Raw genomic sequence first — 12,055 nt, forward strand, 5'->3', positions numbered from 1 at the left:
CGCCCTCCACCTCCCACCAGCCTTTGACCGCGCCGCGCCGGGTAGATGGGCGCGGTCCCTTCCTGGCTCCGACGGCCGTGACCCAGACGTTCTCACCCTGTGATCTGTCATCACTTCTGAACTTCCCCTCCGACTGCATTGGACACCTATTTCTAAAAACCTCTTCCTCCTCAGAAACACTGTGTCAGGAAGATCCTGACCCTGCGAAGCTGGTCCAGACCCTGCTTTCCTCTCCCCGCGCCGCTGCTCCATCCTCTGAGGGGATAGAGTAGCCGCTTCACCCAGCCGAGCGACGCAGAGACGGAGGCACGCGGAACCCGGAGGTTCTGAGACTGTGACAGCTCAGGGGACAGGAGCGAGGTACGTGTGTGCGTGGTGGCGGTTTCTGTGCTGGACACGTGAACATGAGGATGGGAAAGGCGGCCGACGCAGGGAGGGGAGACAGCCACCTGGAAGGCTTGATTTCAGGGGCTCTGGGGTGTTCTTCCCGCCCCTTCGCAGGTCTCCGCAGCCTGGGGGGGGGCACAGAGGTCACCCCCCCTCCCCGGGGAGTCGTGTCTGTGCGCAGCCTTCCTAGGAAGAGGCGGGTCTGGGAGGGGGCTGCTCGCCCCACCCAGGGCTGAGATGAAGGCCTGGAAGAAAAAGGGGGGTAGGTCCGCTCCTCCGGCATCCCCTGACTTCACGACTGTGACACAAAGCAAACTCCCCCCCTCACCCCGGGGAAGTCAGCAGGAGCTGCCTGCCTCCTTGAGCAGAAGCGGGCAGGGAAGCTGGCCGTTTGGACACTGATTTTCCACATTCACTCTCGCGATATTTCCCAACCCTTGCACCATCAGGATTCCATTAACTGATCATTGAAAGTGGTCAGTGTTTGCCAAAAACACTCTTTCTGATTTTATCTAAATTTAAGCTTCCTGGGCTTTCACCCATGAACTCTCTTCCTTCCTCCTGCCGGGCTGGGACTGAGTTCTCTCCAGGCCGAGCTCCGGAAGCTTCTCTGACCACCTTTTTCTGTGCACCTGAACTGCCCCTGACGTGGGACGAATCCCTACATCACTGGAAGCTTTGCTTGGGTGCCTGAAGCCTCGTCCCGCTTGGGCTCTATCCTGGGAAGAAGGTGGAGGCTGCTTTAGAGTTTCACAAGAGTTCTGGAGAAAGCTTTCTTTCTTTCATTTTTTGAAGTTTTTAAAAAACTCTTGAATTTTATTTTATTTATTTTTTTATACAGCAGGTTCTTATTAGTTACCTATTTTATACGTATTAGTGTATATATGTCAATCCCAATCTCCCAATTCATCCCACCACCACACCCTTCCCCGCTTTGTGTCCATACATTCGTTCTCTACATCTGTGTCTCTATTTCTGCCCTGCAAACCGGTTCATCTGTACCATTTTTCTAGATTCCACATATATGCGTTAATATACGATATTTGTTTTTCTCTTTCTGACTTACTTCACTCTGGATGACAGTCTCTAGGTCCATCCACGTCTCTACAAATGACCCAATTTCATTCCTTTTTATGGCTGAGTAATATTCCATTGTATATATGTACCACATCTTCTTTATCCGTTCGTCTGTTGATGGGCATTTAGGTTGCATCCATGACCTGGCTATTGAAAATAGTGCTTCAATGAACATTGGGGTGCATGTCTTTTTGAATTATGGTCTTCTCTGTGTATATGCCCAGTAGTGGGATTGCTATGTCATATGGTAATTTTTTTTTTTTTTTTTTGCGGTACTTGGGCCTCTCACTGTTGTGGCCTCTCCCATTGCAGAGCACAGGCTCCGGACACGCAGTCTCAGCAGCCATGGCTCACGGGCCCAGCCGCTCCGCGGCACGTGGGATCTTCCCGGACCGGGGCACGAACCCATGTCCCCTGCATCAGCAGGCGGACTCTCAACCACTGTGCCACGAGGGAAGCCCAGAAGGTACTTTCTTGTTGTTCCTCTATCCACTCTGTTTGTGAGTTGAACATTGTTGTGTTGCTTTTTGTCCCAACAGAACCAGTGGAAACCTGTGTCAGGAGAGAGAGCCAGAGCCAGACTGCTCCATGTCGGAACTGAGGCTTCTTCTTTTAGGGAAACATGGCGCAGGGAAAAGTGCCACAGGAAACACCATTCTGGGCAAAGCTGTGTTCAGGTCCAGGTTCAGTGAGCAGACGGTGACTAAAACGTGCCAGAGAGAGAGTGGGGCCACGCAGGGGAGGGAGGTTGTGGTCATTGACACCCCTGACCTTTTCTCCTCAATAGCTTGTGCCAATGACAAGGGAGGCTACATTGAGCGCTGCCTGGAGCTCTCAGCTCCCAGCCTCGACGCCTTGCTTCTGGTAATTCCCATCGGCCATTATAAGGAGGAGGACAGAGAAATAATCAAGGGCATCCAGAAGGTGTTTGGAGCTAAAGCCGGGAAGCACGTCATTATAGTCTTTACTTGGAAGGACGATTTGATGGATGGCTTGCTGGAAGATTACATTGAAAGTGACGAGTCTGTTAGGGACTTGGTTCAAAACCATGGCGGCCAATACTGCGCTTTCAACAACAAGGCAAGTGAGAATGAGCGGGACGCCCAGGTGAAGGACCTCCTTTGCAAGGTCCAGTGTTTGGTGGATGAGAACCAAGGACCATACTGGGTGAACTTCAGAAATGAAGACAGTGGATTCCAGGTGAGGATTCTTGTGAAGGTCTCCAAGGGTCTCTGTTGTTAGAGCTAGCGGGATAAAGGCACAAATAAGTGAAATGTTGCAGAGGCTCTGTTTAAAGCGATGTTTATCTGTAAACTGGAAAGATGAGGCTACTTTGAGTATTATACTTTATTGGCAAATTAATGGATATATTTAAGAGCTTATCTGACTTTACCCCTCATAGTATCGGACAGATAAATGACTCATTAGACCCTCTCTTCCCTTGGCTTCAGTAAAACTATCCTCTTCTTGTTTCTTCGTCCTCACTTGCTACTCCAGAGAGTGCTGAGTCCTCCTCGAATGACCCGACAGCTGGCATCTTCAGGGCTTTGTTCTTGCCCTTCCTCCCTTCTCTATACTTGTGTCCTCAGGTGATTCCACATTTTTACAGCTTTGAGCTTCATCTGTTGCGAACAGTTTCCAAATTAGTAACTCCAGTCCAGGTCTTTCCTCTTGAGTTCTGACTCCTTTGTCCATCCAATTGCTATCTGACATCGCTCTCTTAAAGAATCTCAGAGTTAACACGTCCAGACTTTTGTTTTTCCCTCTTGAATCTCTGAGACTTCAGTTTTCCTCTCAGCTCTGTCAATGGCTGTCCTGCCCATCATGCTGTTCAAACCTAAGCCCAGATGTCAGTTTTGATACCACGGCCAGCTTGCATCTGACTTCCAGGAGATCATCGTCTTGTGTGATTAAGGCACCTGGAATCCGCCTGCTTCTCTCTGTCTCCACTACCACCATCTGGTCCAGGGCAACCTCTTTTCTTGCCTGTACTATTTGACACATATTCGCATAACAATTTTCCCCTCACTTATTCTTGTGCCTTACCCTCCCCACCCCCATCCATTTCACACACGATAGCCAGATTGATATTTTAGTTGACTTTAAAACTTCTGATTTCATGCCAATTTAAATGTTGGGAGTGAGGCTTCCCCAGGCAGGTGAAGGGGATGTTAATTATGTGTTTAGCTCTTCATCCTTCATTGTCTCCAGTTGCCCATGTGGATGGGGAACGTTCCAAATTTTACTGGATCTCACGTTTGAAGAAGCTTCATCTCTATACGGGGGGTGCAGTAAGGGAAGAAGACATTGGAGATACATGGGGAGCTTGATTTCCAATCTCCTCCCTTCCCCTGTCCCTCAAATGCACCGCACGTCCATCACTTGACTAGTTTCTTCTTCCAGGGAGTCCAGAAGCTTTTCTTAAGCGTCTGGATTTTCTCCAGGAATAGCAGGAACTCTGGGAGACACTGGAAAGAATTACTGTTACTATTGGCGGCTGCGGAGAAGTAAAGTTAGAAAGCGCTTCAGGAACAATGCCTGGGTTAGATGGCATTTGTGGGGCTTCTCCTCTGAGAACAAAACCCACCTTCTTACTTCTGGGAAATCCGTTGCAGCAGCAGCGGGGTCTCAAGGTCAGCTTCATCATGGACAGGACTACACGTGCCAGCAGCGACCATGACCATGACCATGACCATGACGTTCATTTGACCACATCCTAATCATCGAATTACTCTGAATTATATACTCGTGTCTCCGTTCCTTTACTTTGTGAAAAGCTGAGATTTTAGGTCTGTGTGCATCATATTCCTCTTTATTTTCTTTGTAGGATTGTGTGAATGAAGCTACGTCTCAGAGGGAGGACCGTCCACATGGTAAGATAATTCTTAAAAAAATGTTAAGCTCGTATCTGTATTCTTTTGAATGCATCATGCATCAAAATGAAGTGGAAAAATTATCTAGATAAGTCAGAACAAAAATGCGCCCTGGAGCTCTGGCTCAGATTGGTGCCCACAGTCTGTCTCCCAGGGAACTGCTAACACTTGTGAGTAGGTGCGGCACCCGTGCGGGTGTCCCCGGCCTTCCCTGAAATGTTACAGAGCTGGGCTTGTCCCTTGCAGCTTCTTTCCTGACTCAGCCTCTTCTCCCCAGCCTGGGACCGAGCACTACCCAATTTTGGACTCCTACCGGGAGGCAGAAATCACTTCTTCATGGATAACACTAAACAGAATAACACCTGCAGAATTCAGTGATGGAGCTCAGTGTCTGTGTGACGATTGCCGTTAATGGTGCCTCGTGCACACTGCACACGTCAATACACGTAGATCTACCTTGTTCTGTTCGGTGGACGTAATGTGGTCCATGGTACGCGCATACGTGACAGATTCACCCATCTCTTTGTTGTTGGACTTTCGGGTTATTTCTGGGCCAGCTCTGTGCAAGAACTGAATATTTCGTAGTGAATAAGGTAGATGAGATCTCTGTCCTTGTAGGACTTCCCAAAATAATTTAAAATTTTAATGATAATTATTGCAACTGACATTATATGCTGGGAGATATATATATATAGAGAGAGAATATAAATTATTCAATCCTAGTAGCATATAATATATAATCCCCATAACCTCACAATATAGCCCTTAATAACAATCCTATAAAGACGGTGTTATTTTCGTTTTACAGTTGAGTAAATTTAGCCAGAAACACGTGAACTTAGACAGCAGTAGGGAGTTAAAATTCTGTGGATGCCCGTCAGCCAAGACCCCCAGGAATATTCCTGTTACTGAACAAAACTGGGTGGAATGACTTGTGGCAGTGAGGGAACATAGCACATCATGGGGACCAAGGAGCATCTCAGAACGAGGGTGTTGGCGAAGACTTTTTATGGGATGTGGGCTTGTGTGAAGTGATTTGGGGGGAAGTAGAAACCCTCCCAAGGCAGCATAACACGGACATGGTGTCACTAGCATTTCAGCTGCTTTCTTTAAATGCTGTGTTCTTTCCCCTTCCCAGACTTGGGGCTCAGACGCCGAGTATCATCCGCTCTGATAGCGCCCTGGGTGATACAGACTCGGTGACTATCCTCGTAACTGTGGGCTCTGTCATGTGCCCAGTGGGTCTGGTATTGACTTGGGATCATGGGAGAAGTGGTGGGGACAGTGTATGTGTGGAGAGACAGTTTTGTGCTGCAGGTTATTACAGTAATTTACTGAGGTATAATTTACATAGAGTGAGATGCACAAACCTTACGTGTACAACTCAAGGGTTGTTTACGTACCTACACATATGTGACGTCATCTAGATAAAGATGGGGGCATTTCCATCACCTTAGAAGTTCTTACTGTCCCTCTCCAAAGGGAACCGCTCTCCAGGCTTCTATCAACATGGATTAATTTTGTGTGTTCTTCAACTTCAGATAATGACATCATTGTAGCATGTGGTTTTGTGTCTGGGTCCTTTCACTTAGCATGTTTTGGCGATCCATCCAGGCTGCATGTCAGTACATCACTTTTTTGTTAACTTGCCGAGTTGTATTCTATTTTATGAACATACCCCTGAGATGCATTTTTTTATTTAAGTTTTAAAAAATTGAATTATTATTTTTTTATTTGGATTGGCCACCCTTCACGGCATGTGGGACTCCCGGTTCCCTGACCAGGGATCGAACCCGTGCCCCCTGCCGTGGAAGCACAGAGTCCCAACCACTGGACCACCGGGGAAGCCCCCCACTACGATGCATTTTAAACTCATTCTCCCCAGTTCTGCCTTAGCCCATGAGCTTCACACCCCAGTAGTTAACTTTGGCAGCAAAATAAGAGAGCTCCTGAGGCTCATGACCAGTGAAGGCCAAGTTCAACATTTTCATGTTCCCGGGAAATCTGAAGCCCTTTACACCTCTCTTAAGTTGTTCATGGCCCTTTTCCTGGCTTTCACTTTGATGGGTAGCTTCTGACTGGGTCTAGAGTTCTACTGGTTCAGAGGACCACTGCCATTCTCTATAAAATCTGACAAGAGATTTCTAAAATCTCAAAAGAGATGTATGAGAAATCCTAAAACCCATCCACATCTCTGTATTCAAATGTAAGAAGAGACTCTGAATCTGTCCTTTTGTCCCAGGGCCAGGGGCGGAGCATCACCAGGCTAGAGGATGTGAGCCGAACCACGAGCTGCCAGCACTGAAGGTCCTGCTCGTGGGGAAGCATGGTGTGGGAAAAAGCACAGCCGGAAACAGCCTTCTGGGGAGGCGGGTCTTTGAGACCCAATACAGCGAAAAGCCAGTAACCCAGAGGTGTAAGTCTGAGAGCAGAATCTGGAGAGGGAGGAAAGTCTTGATCATTGACACTCCAGACCTCTCATCTGCAAAGGATGTTGAACAAGACCTTTTGAACCACACCTTTCCAGGTCCCCATGCCTTCCTGCTGGTGACCCCACTGGGCTCTTTCAATGAGAGAGATCTCATGGTGCTGAGTACCATCCGCAGAATTTTTGGAGATAACGTCACTCAGTACATGATTGTTCTCCTCACCAGGAAAGAAGATCTAGGGAATCAGGATCTAGATACGTTCTTAAAAATCAGAGCTGAAAGTCTCTACAAGCTCATCGAGGAATGCAAAGACCGACGCAGCATCTTCAACTATAGCGCAACGGGAGAACAGGAACAGTGCCAGGTGGACGAGCTCCTGCAAAAAATTGTGAGCGTGGTGCAGCAGCATGGGGGCAAGCCGTGCACCTTCAGGGGGAAAGGTAAACGCTGTCTAGAAAACCTTTTCCGCATACTTAAAAATAGATATAAATGTGCAGGAACTTTGTTTTCTGAAGGGCATCGCGGAGGTCCAAAGGACAGGTCTCTTCTGTTAGCTGACTCTTTCTCCTTTCTGTCTCAAATTTTACTAAATGTATGTACCTGTGCGTGCACTGTCCTGACCTGGTCTATAATCTTCTCCTGACTTTTCTCCCATCTCTTCAACTGGGTGGTGAGCATCTTGAGGGAAGGAGTTGGCCTTTTCCGGTCTCTTGTCGTCCCCACAGCATGTCTGTTGCCCGGGGCTTAGCACTCAGTGGTGGTGCTGAGACAGTCCTGGTTCCCTGGTTTTACCCTTCCCTTCTTCCTCCCCTTCCCCCACCCCCCCGCCTCTTCCTTTCCTCCCTGCCCTCCGCCTTTCTTGACCTCTTTGTTTACTCTCTTGGTCCTTTACTCTTCCCTCTGTTGGAGAAGGGGGGCTGTTTTGACCGGACAAGGACAGGGAGCCTGAATCCTCATGATGGTCATGCCCCACATGGCACTAGGTGGGCATTATTAGTCCAGCCACACTGCCTTACCTACTGCTTAAGCAGAAGCCCCCTTGTAGTCCACTCAGTGCTACAAATTCTATTGACCTGAGCTGAGATTCTTCCCATTCTACTCATCCCGTTCTCTTCTGCTTCAAAGATCCTCACCTGGGAAGAACATCAGACCAAAAGGGGCGTATCTGTTTGTTGTGCCCTTTCACATTCTTAATGGGGAGCCGGGTGCTGGGCAGCCTCCTAAAAGCACAGACATGTGGGAAAGTCGGGAGGGGCTGTGTGGAGGAAGCACGATTTGAAACAGGCTTTGGAGAATGGGTAGAGTTTGCATGGCTGAGTACAGCGCTCCAGAGAGTACACTAGCAACTGGAAGCAAGGAGGCAGAACTGAGCGTCTACTTGTGAGAGGACAAAGGGGCGTGGTCTTGATGGAGATGAGGGCTCACACCTCTGGATGTGGGATGGGGAGTTTAGACCAGATTGCAGAGGGGGTGAGAACCACACTGTCCGAGGGCATGGAAGAGGGACTTAATCTATTTTTAAATCCTGTATGTTTAACTATGAGATTGTGGGTTCAGGATAAGCAATTGAGTAATTTCTCCCAGAAGGAAGAACGTGGGATGGGCTTTCCTCTCTCTTTGTTTTGAGGCAGATATCAGTAACTTGGTAAAAACTCACAATCGAGAACTGTGAGACCTGAACGGAAGAGAGAGATCACAGTACAAGTGCAAAGTCATAAGGAAAACCCCAGTAATACAAATTGCAAGATCTTTCTGCATCTATCATCTCATTTATAGGGAAATTTTTTTTTTTTTTTTTTGCGGTACACGGGCCTCTCACTGTCGTGGCCTCTCCCGTTGCGGAGTACAGGCTCCGGACGTGCAGGCTCAGCGGCCATGGCTCACGGGCCCAGCCGCTCCGCGGCATGTGGGATCCTCCGGAACCGGGGCACGAACCCGTGTCCCCTGCATCGGCAGGCGGACTCTCAACCACTGCGCCACCAGGGAAGCCCCGGACTGTGTAATTGTGACAGGCTGTGCCAGTGCTTGGGGGTGGAACTTTCTGAGCGTCCTCTGCTGTGATTAATGGCAGTAGTCTTGAGATGAAAGTTGTAGCCAGATCAGCCCATGGTCACGAATCTTTCCTGCTTTCTCTTCTGCAGAGTCCCTGCGCATTATCCTCGTGGGGAGGAGCGGAACTGGGAAGAGTGCCAGTGGGAACACCATCCTCGGGAGGCCGGAGTTCCTATCTCAGCTGGGAGCACAGCTGGTCACCAAGACATGCCAGAGCGGCTGGAGGGTGTGGGATGGGCAGGATGTTGTGGTTGTGGACACTCCCCTGCCCTGCCTGGTGTCTGGAGCTGAAGGGGATCCATCCCAGGTCGATGAGGAGGTCAAACGCTGTTTGTCCTACTATAAAGAAGGGAGTACGGTTCTGGTCCTGGTATTACAGCTAGGACGGATCACGCGAGAGGACAAAAAGGCAGTGGCGGAATTAAAGACCATCTTTGGAGAGGAAGTTATGAAATACACGATTGTGCTGTTTACCCGGAAGGAAGACTTAGAGACTGGGAAGCTTGAAGATTATGTCAAAAACACAAATAACAGCTATCTTAGGGACATAATTGAAAAATGTAAGGGGAGATATTGTGCTTTTAATAACAGAGAAACTGGCCAAGCCAGGGAAGAGCAGGCAAGAGAGCTTTTGTCAGAGGTTACTAACCTGATAAAGTGCCGTGGAGAGCATGAATATCGCCATCCATGGGGGAATGTAGGCAAAACAATGAAAAATTTTCAGCCCCTAAAATTACTGAATAATTTAAAAAGTACATTGCTATAAAATTACTAAATAACTTAAAGGGTAAGTTAGTGTAGGAAGCCCCACATTACTAAATAATTTAAAAGGTAAGTTGCTATAGCAAGCTGAAATGCCTGAGGTCTCTTTAAGTTAGAGATACCCTCAGGCTACAAGCATGGGGGGGGTGGGGGCGGTGGGGGGGGTGAGGGGGTGGGGGGGCGGCAATGGTAGGACTGGTGGGATGGGAAGAGGGTCCATGACTTTGAGGGCTTGAGAGGTGAATGCATATCACACTGTGGTGCTTCAGCTCTTTGTAGGTAAATAAATTGTCAGGTTGGGGCTGGTAGTAGGGGATAATAAAGGAGAAAGAAAAAATAAGGTGGGAAAATCTGAGCAAAGGCTTCAGAGATTAATTAGGCTGATATTAAGGATCAGAATCAAGTCACAAGAATCACTTCATCTGTGTAGACAGATCAGAGTCAGGACAGACACTGGGACTGAGGCCAAGGCCAGCCTGGGGTCAGAATACAGAGAGTCACACAAGAACCAGAGGATTCAGATACATGAAGGTAAGACAATGTCCAGTCAACTCCTGGGTGTGGCAGAATGGAGAAGCTGGACTCCTGTGGGCCTCTCTGATGCCCAGCACTGCTTGCCAGGTGCCCTGAGCTCTCCATCTCCACTGCGGCAGCACTCAGGGCCTTCCTTTCTTCACATGATGGCTACTCCTTACTTCTTTCCCCAGTCCAAGCTGGAATGGAAAGTGGGACCTAGTCTACCTTCCTTTGCTGTCCCTGAGGAAATGAACAGGAGTCTGTGAAGTATCAAAAGATTTTATTGCCAATCATTCACAGTGAAATAGACTAGAACAAAAATTAGAAGCATGGTAAAATTGCCAAGATTAGACGATCTTGCAAAAATTTAAAATTCTAAGTAAAATTCTAGATTTCCTCTAGAAAAAGTTATTGAGAACTCCTTTATACTTCTCTCTCTCTTTCCCTTTCTTTTTCCCTCTCTCCCCCACCCTCCTTGTCCCTGAGGCTTAGGAATTAGGTTAAAACTCAAAGAGGGACTTCCCTGGTGGTGCAGTGGTTGGGAGTCCGCCTGCCGATGCAGGGGACACGGGTTCGTGCCCCAGCCCGGGAGGATCCCACATGCCGCAGGGCGGCTGGGCCCGTGAGCCATGGCCGCTGGGCCTGCGTGTCTGGAGCCTGTGCTCCGCAACGGGAGAGGCCACAACAGTGAGAGGCCCGCGTACCGCTAAAAAAAAAAACCAAAAAATCCCAAAAAACTCCAAGAGGTCAAATAATAATGGCTTAAACACATTAGGGGTTTATAGTGTCTTACATTAAGAAGTCCAGGAGTAGGCAGTCTGACACCAGTGTGGCATCAACGTTCCAGCTTCTTTCTGCCTTTCTGCCCCCACCCAACGGCATGCAGCCTCCATACTTAAGGTTGCTTCTTATGGTTCCAAGATGGTGGTGTCCTACTCACGGCTAAGCAGGTTATATTGAGAGCTGCCTGGTGTGGGTGACATATGAGAACTATGGAGTCTTCTCCCAGTTAGATGTAAGGTCAGATGTTTTCAATATTAACCGCTTTACACATGCTTTGAGGACATGATCTATGTCATCATCTGCTTTTTAAAAATTTCAAAGTATCAGGTTACCTCAAGATTAACCCATTTATAAGAGCATGGACTGTCACCATTAATACTTTTGTACTCTGCATAACCCTTAATATGACAAATTCTGGTAAGTGTGTATAAATATATTCAGTTGAGTGAAATAATAAAGATGAATTATATTATGAATTCACCTCCTCCTTCTGATTTCTATTTTTCTGACTTGGGGGAAGAGCATGCTTCCATGGAGAGGAAATGAAAATGTTTAAATCCCTTGACTCTGGTGAAGTTTTTGCATCTTTGATGCCTGAAGACCTTTAAACTGGGTGACAGTCACTTCACTAGGCCTCTGCCAGTTCAGGAATCTTCTACTCTGAGCATGTCATTACAGCAAGGACAAACAGATGTAACCAGTGTTAGAGCCAGGTACCTGGGAAGAATGAAGTCTAGAAGACATTCTGTGCCTCTTCCCAGAGCTTCCCTTCAGCTTGAAGGCAGGAACAAATCCCAGAGTGCTACCCATGATTGAGCAGGTGACACTGGACCTGCATGAGGTGGGGAATGTGTGGGCTGAGCAATGTGATGTACATTGCCAGAGGAGAGAAGAAAGAGGCAGGAAGAATATTTGAAGAAATAATGGCTGTGAACTTCCAAAATTTGATGAAAACCATTAATGTACACATCTAAGAAACTCAATGAACTTTAAGTAGGATAAATTCAAAGAGACCCACACCCATTATAATCAAACTACAAAAGACAAAGACAAAGAATCTTAAAAACAGCAAGAGAGAAGTGACTCATAACATACAAGGGATCCTCAATCAGATTAACATCTGATTTCTCATCAGAAACCATAGAAGCCAGTGGTCCATAGGATGGTATATTCAAA

General features: G+C 47.7%; 1 protein-coding gene across 2 annotated transcripts; it reads left to right on the forward strand.

The window, feature by feature from the left end:
- Positions 1-222: 222 nt before the first annotated feature.
- Positions 223-9,642, forward strand: GIMAP8 (GTPase, IMAP family member 8). Of its 2 annotated transcripts, XM_082847043.1 has the most exons (5): positions 223-360; positions 2,004-2,664; positions 4,292-4,337; positions 6,580-7,206; positions 8,908-9,642. In XM_082847043.1, the coding sequence occupies exons 2-5, from the start codon at positions 2,053-2,055 to the stop codon at positions 9,582-9,584; spliced, it is 1,962 nt and encodes a 653-aa protein (XP_082703169.1). In that variant the 5' UTR covers positions 223-360; positions 2,004-2,052; the 3' UTR covers positions 9,585-9,642. The 2 variants fall into 2 exon arrangements, with proteins under 2 accessions (XP_082703169.1, XP_082703170.1); XM_082847044.1 differs by lacking the exon at positions 223-360 and having other exon boundaries at positions 1,600-2,664.
- Positions 9,643-12,055: the final 2,413 nt, after the last annotated feature.

The sequence above is a fragment of the Leucopleurus acutus genome, assembly GCF_964270905.1.
Source record: "Leucopleurus acutus genome assembly, chromosome: 9".
Lineage (NCBI taxonomy): Eukaryota > Metazoa > Chordata > Mammalia > Artiodactyla > Delphinidae > Leucopleurus > Leucopleurus acutus.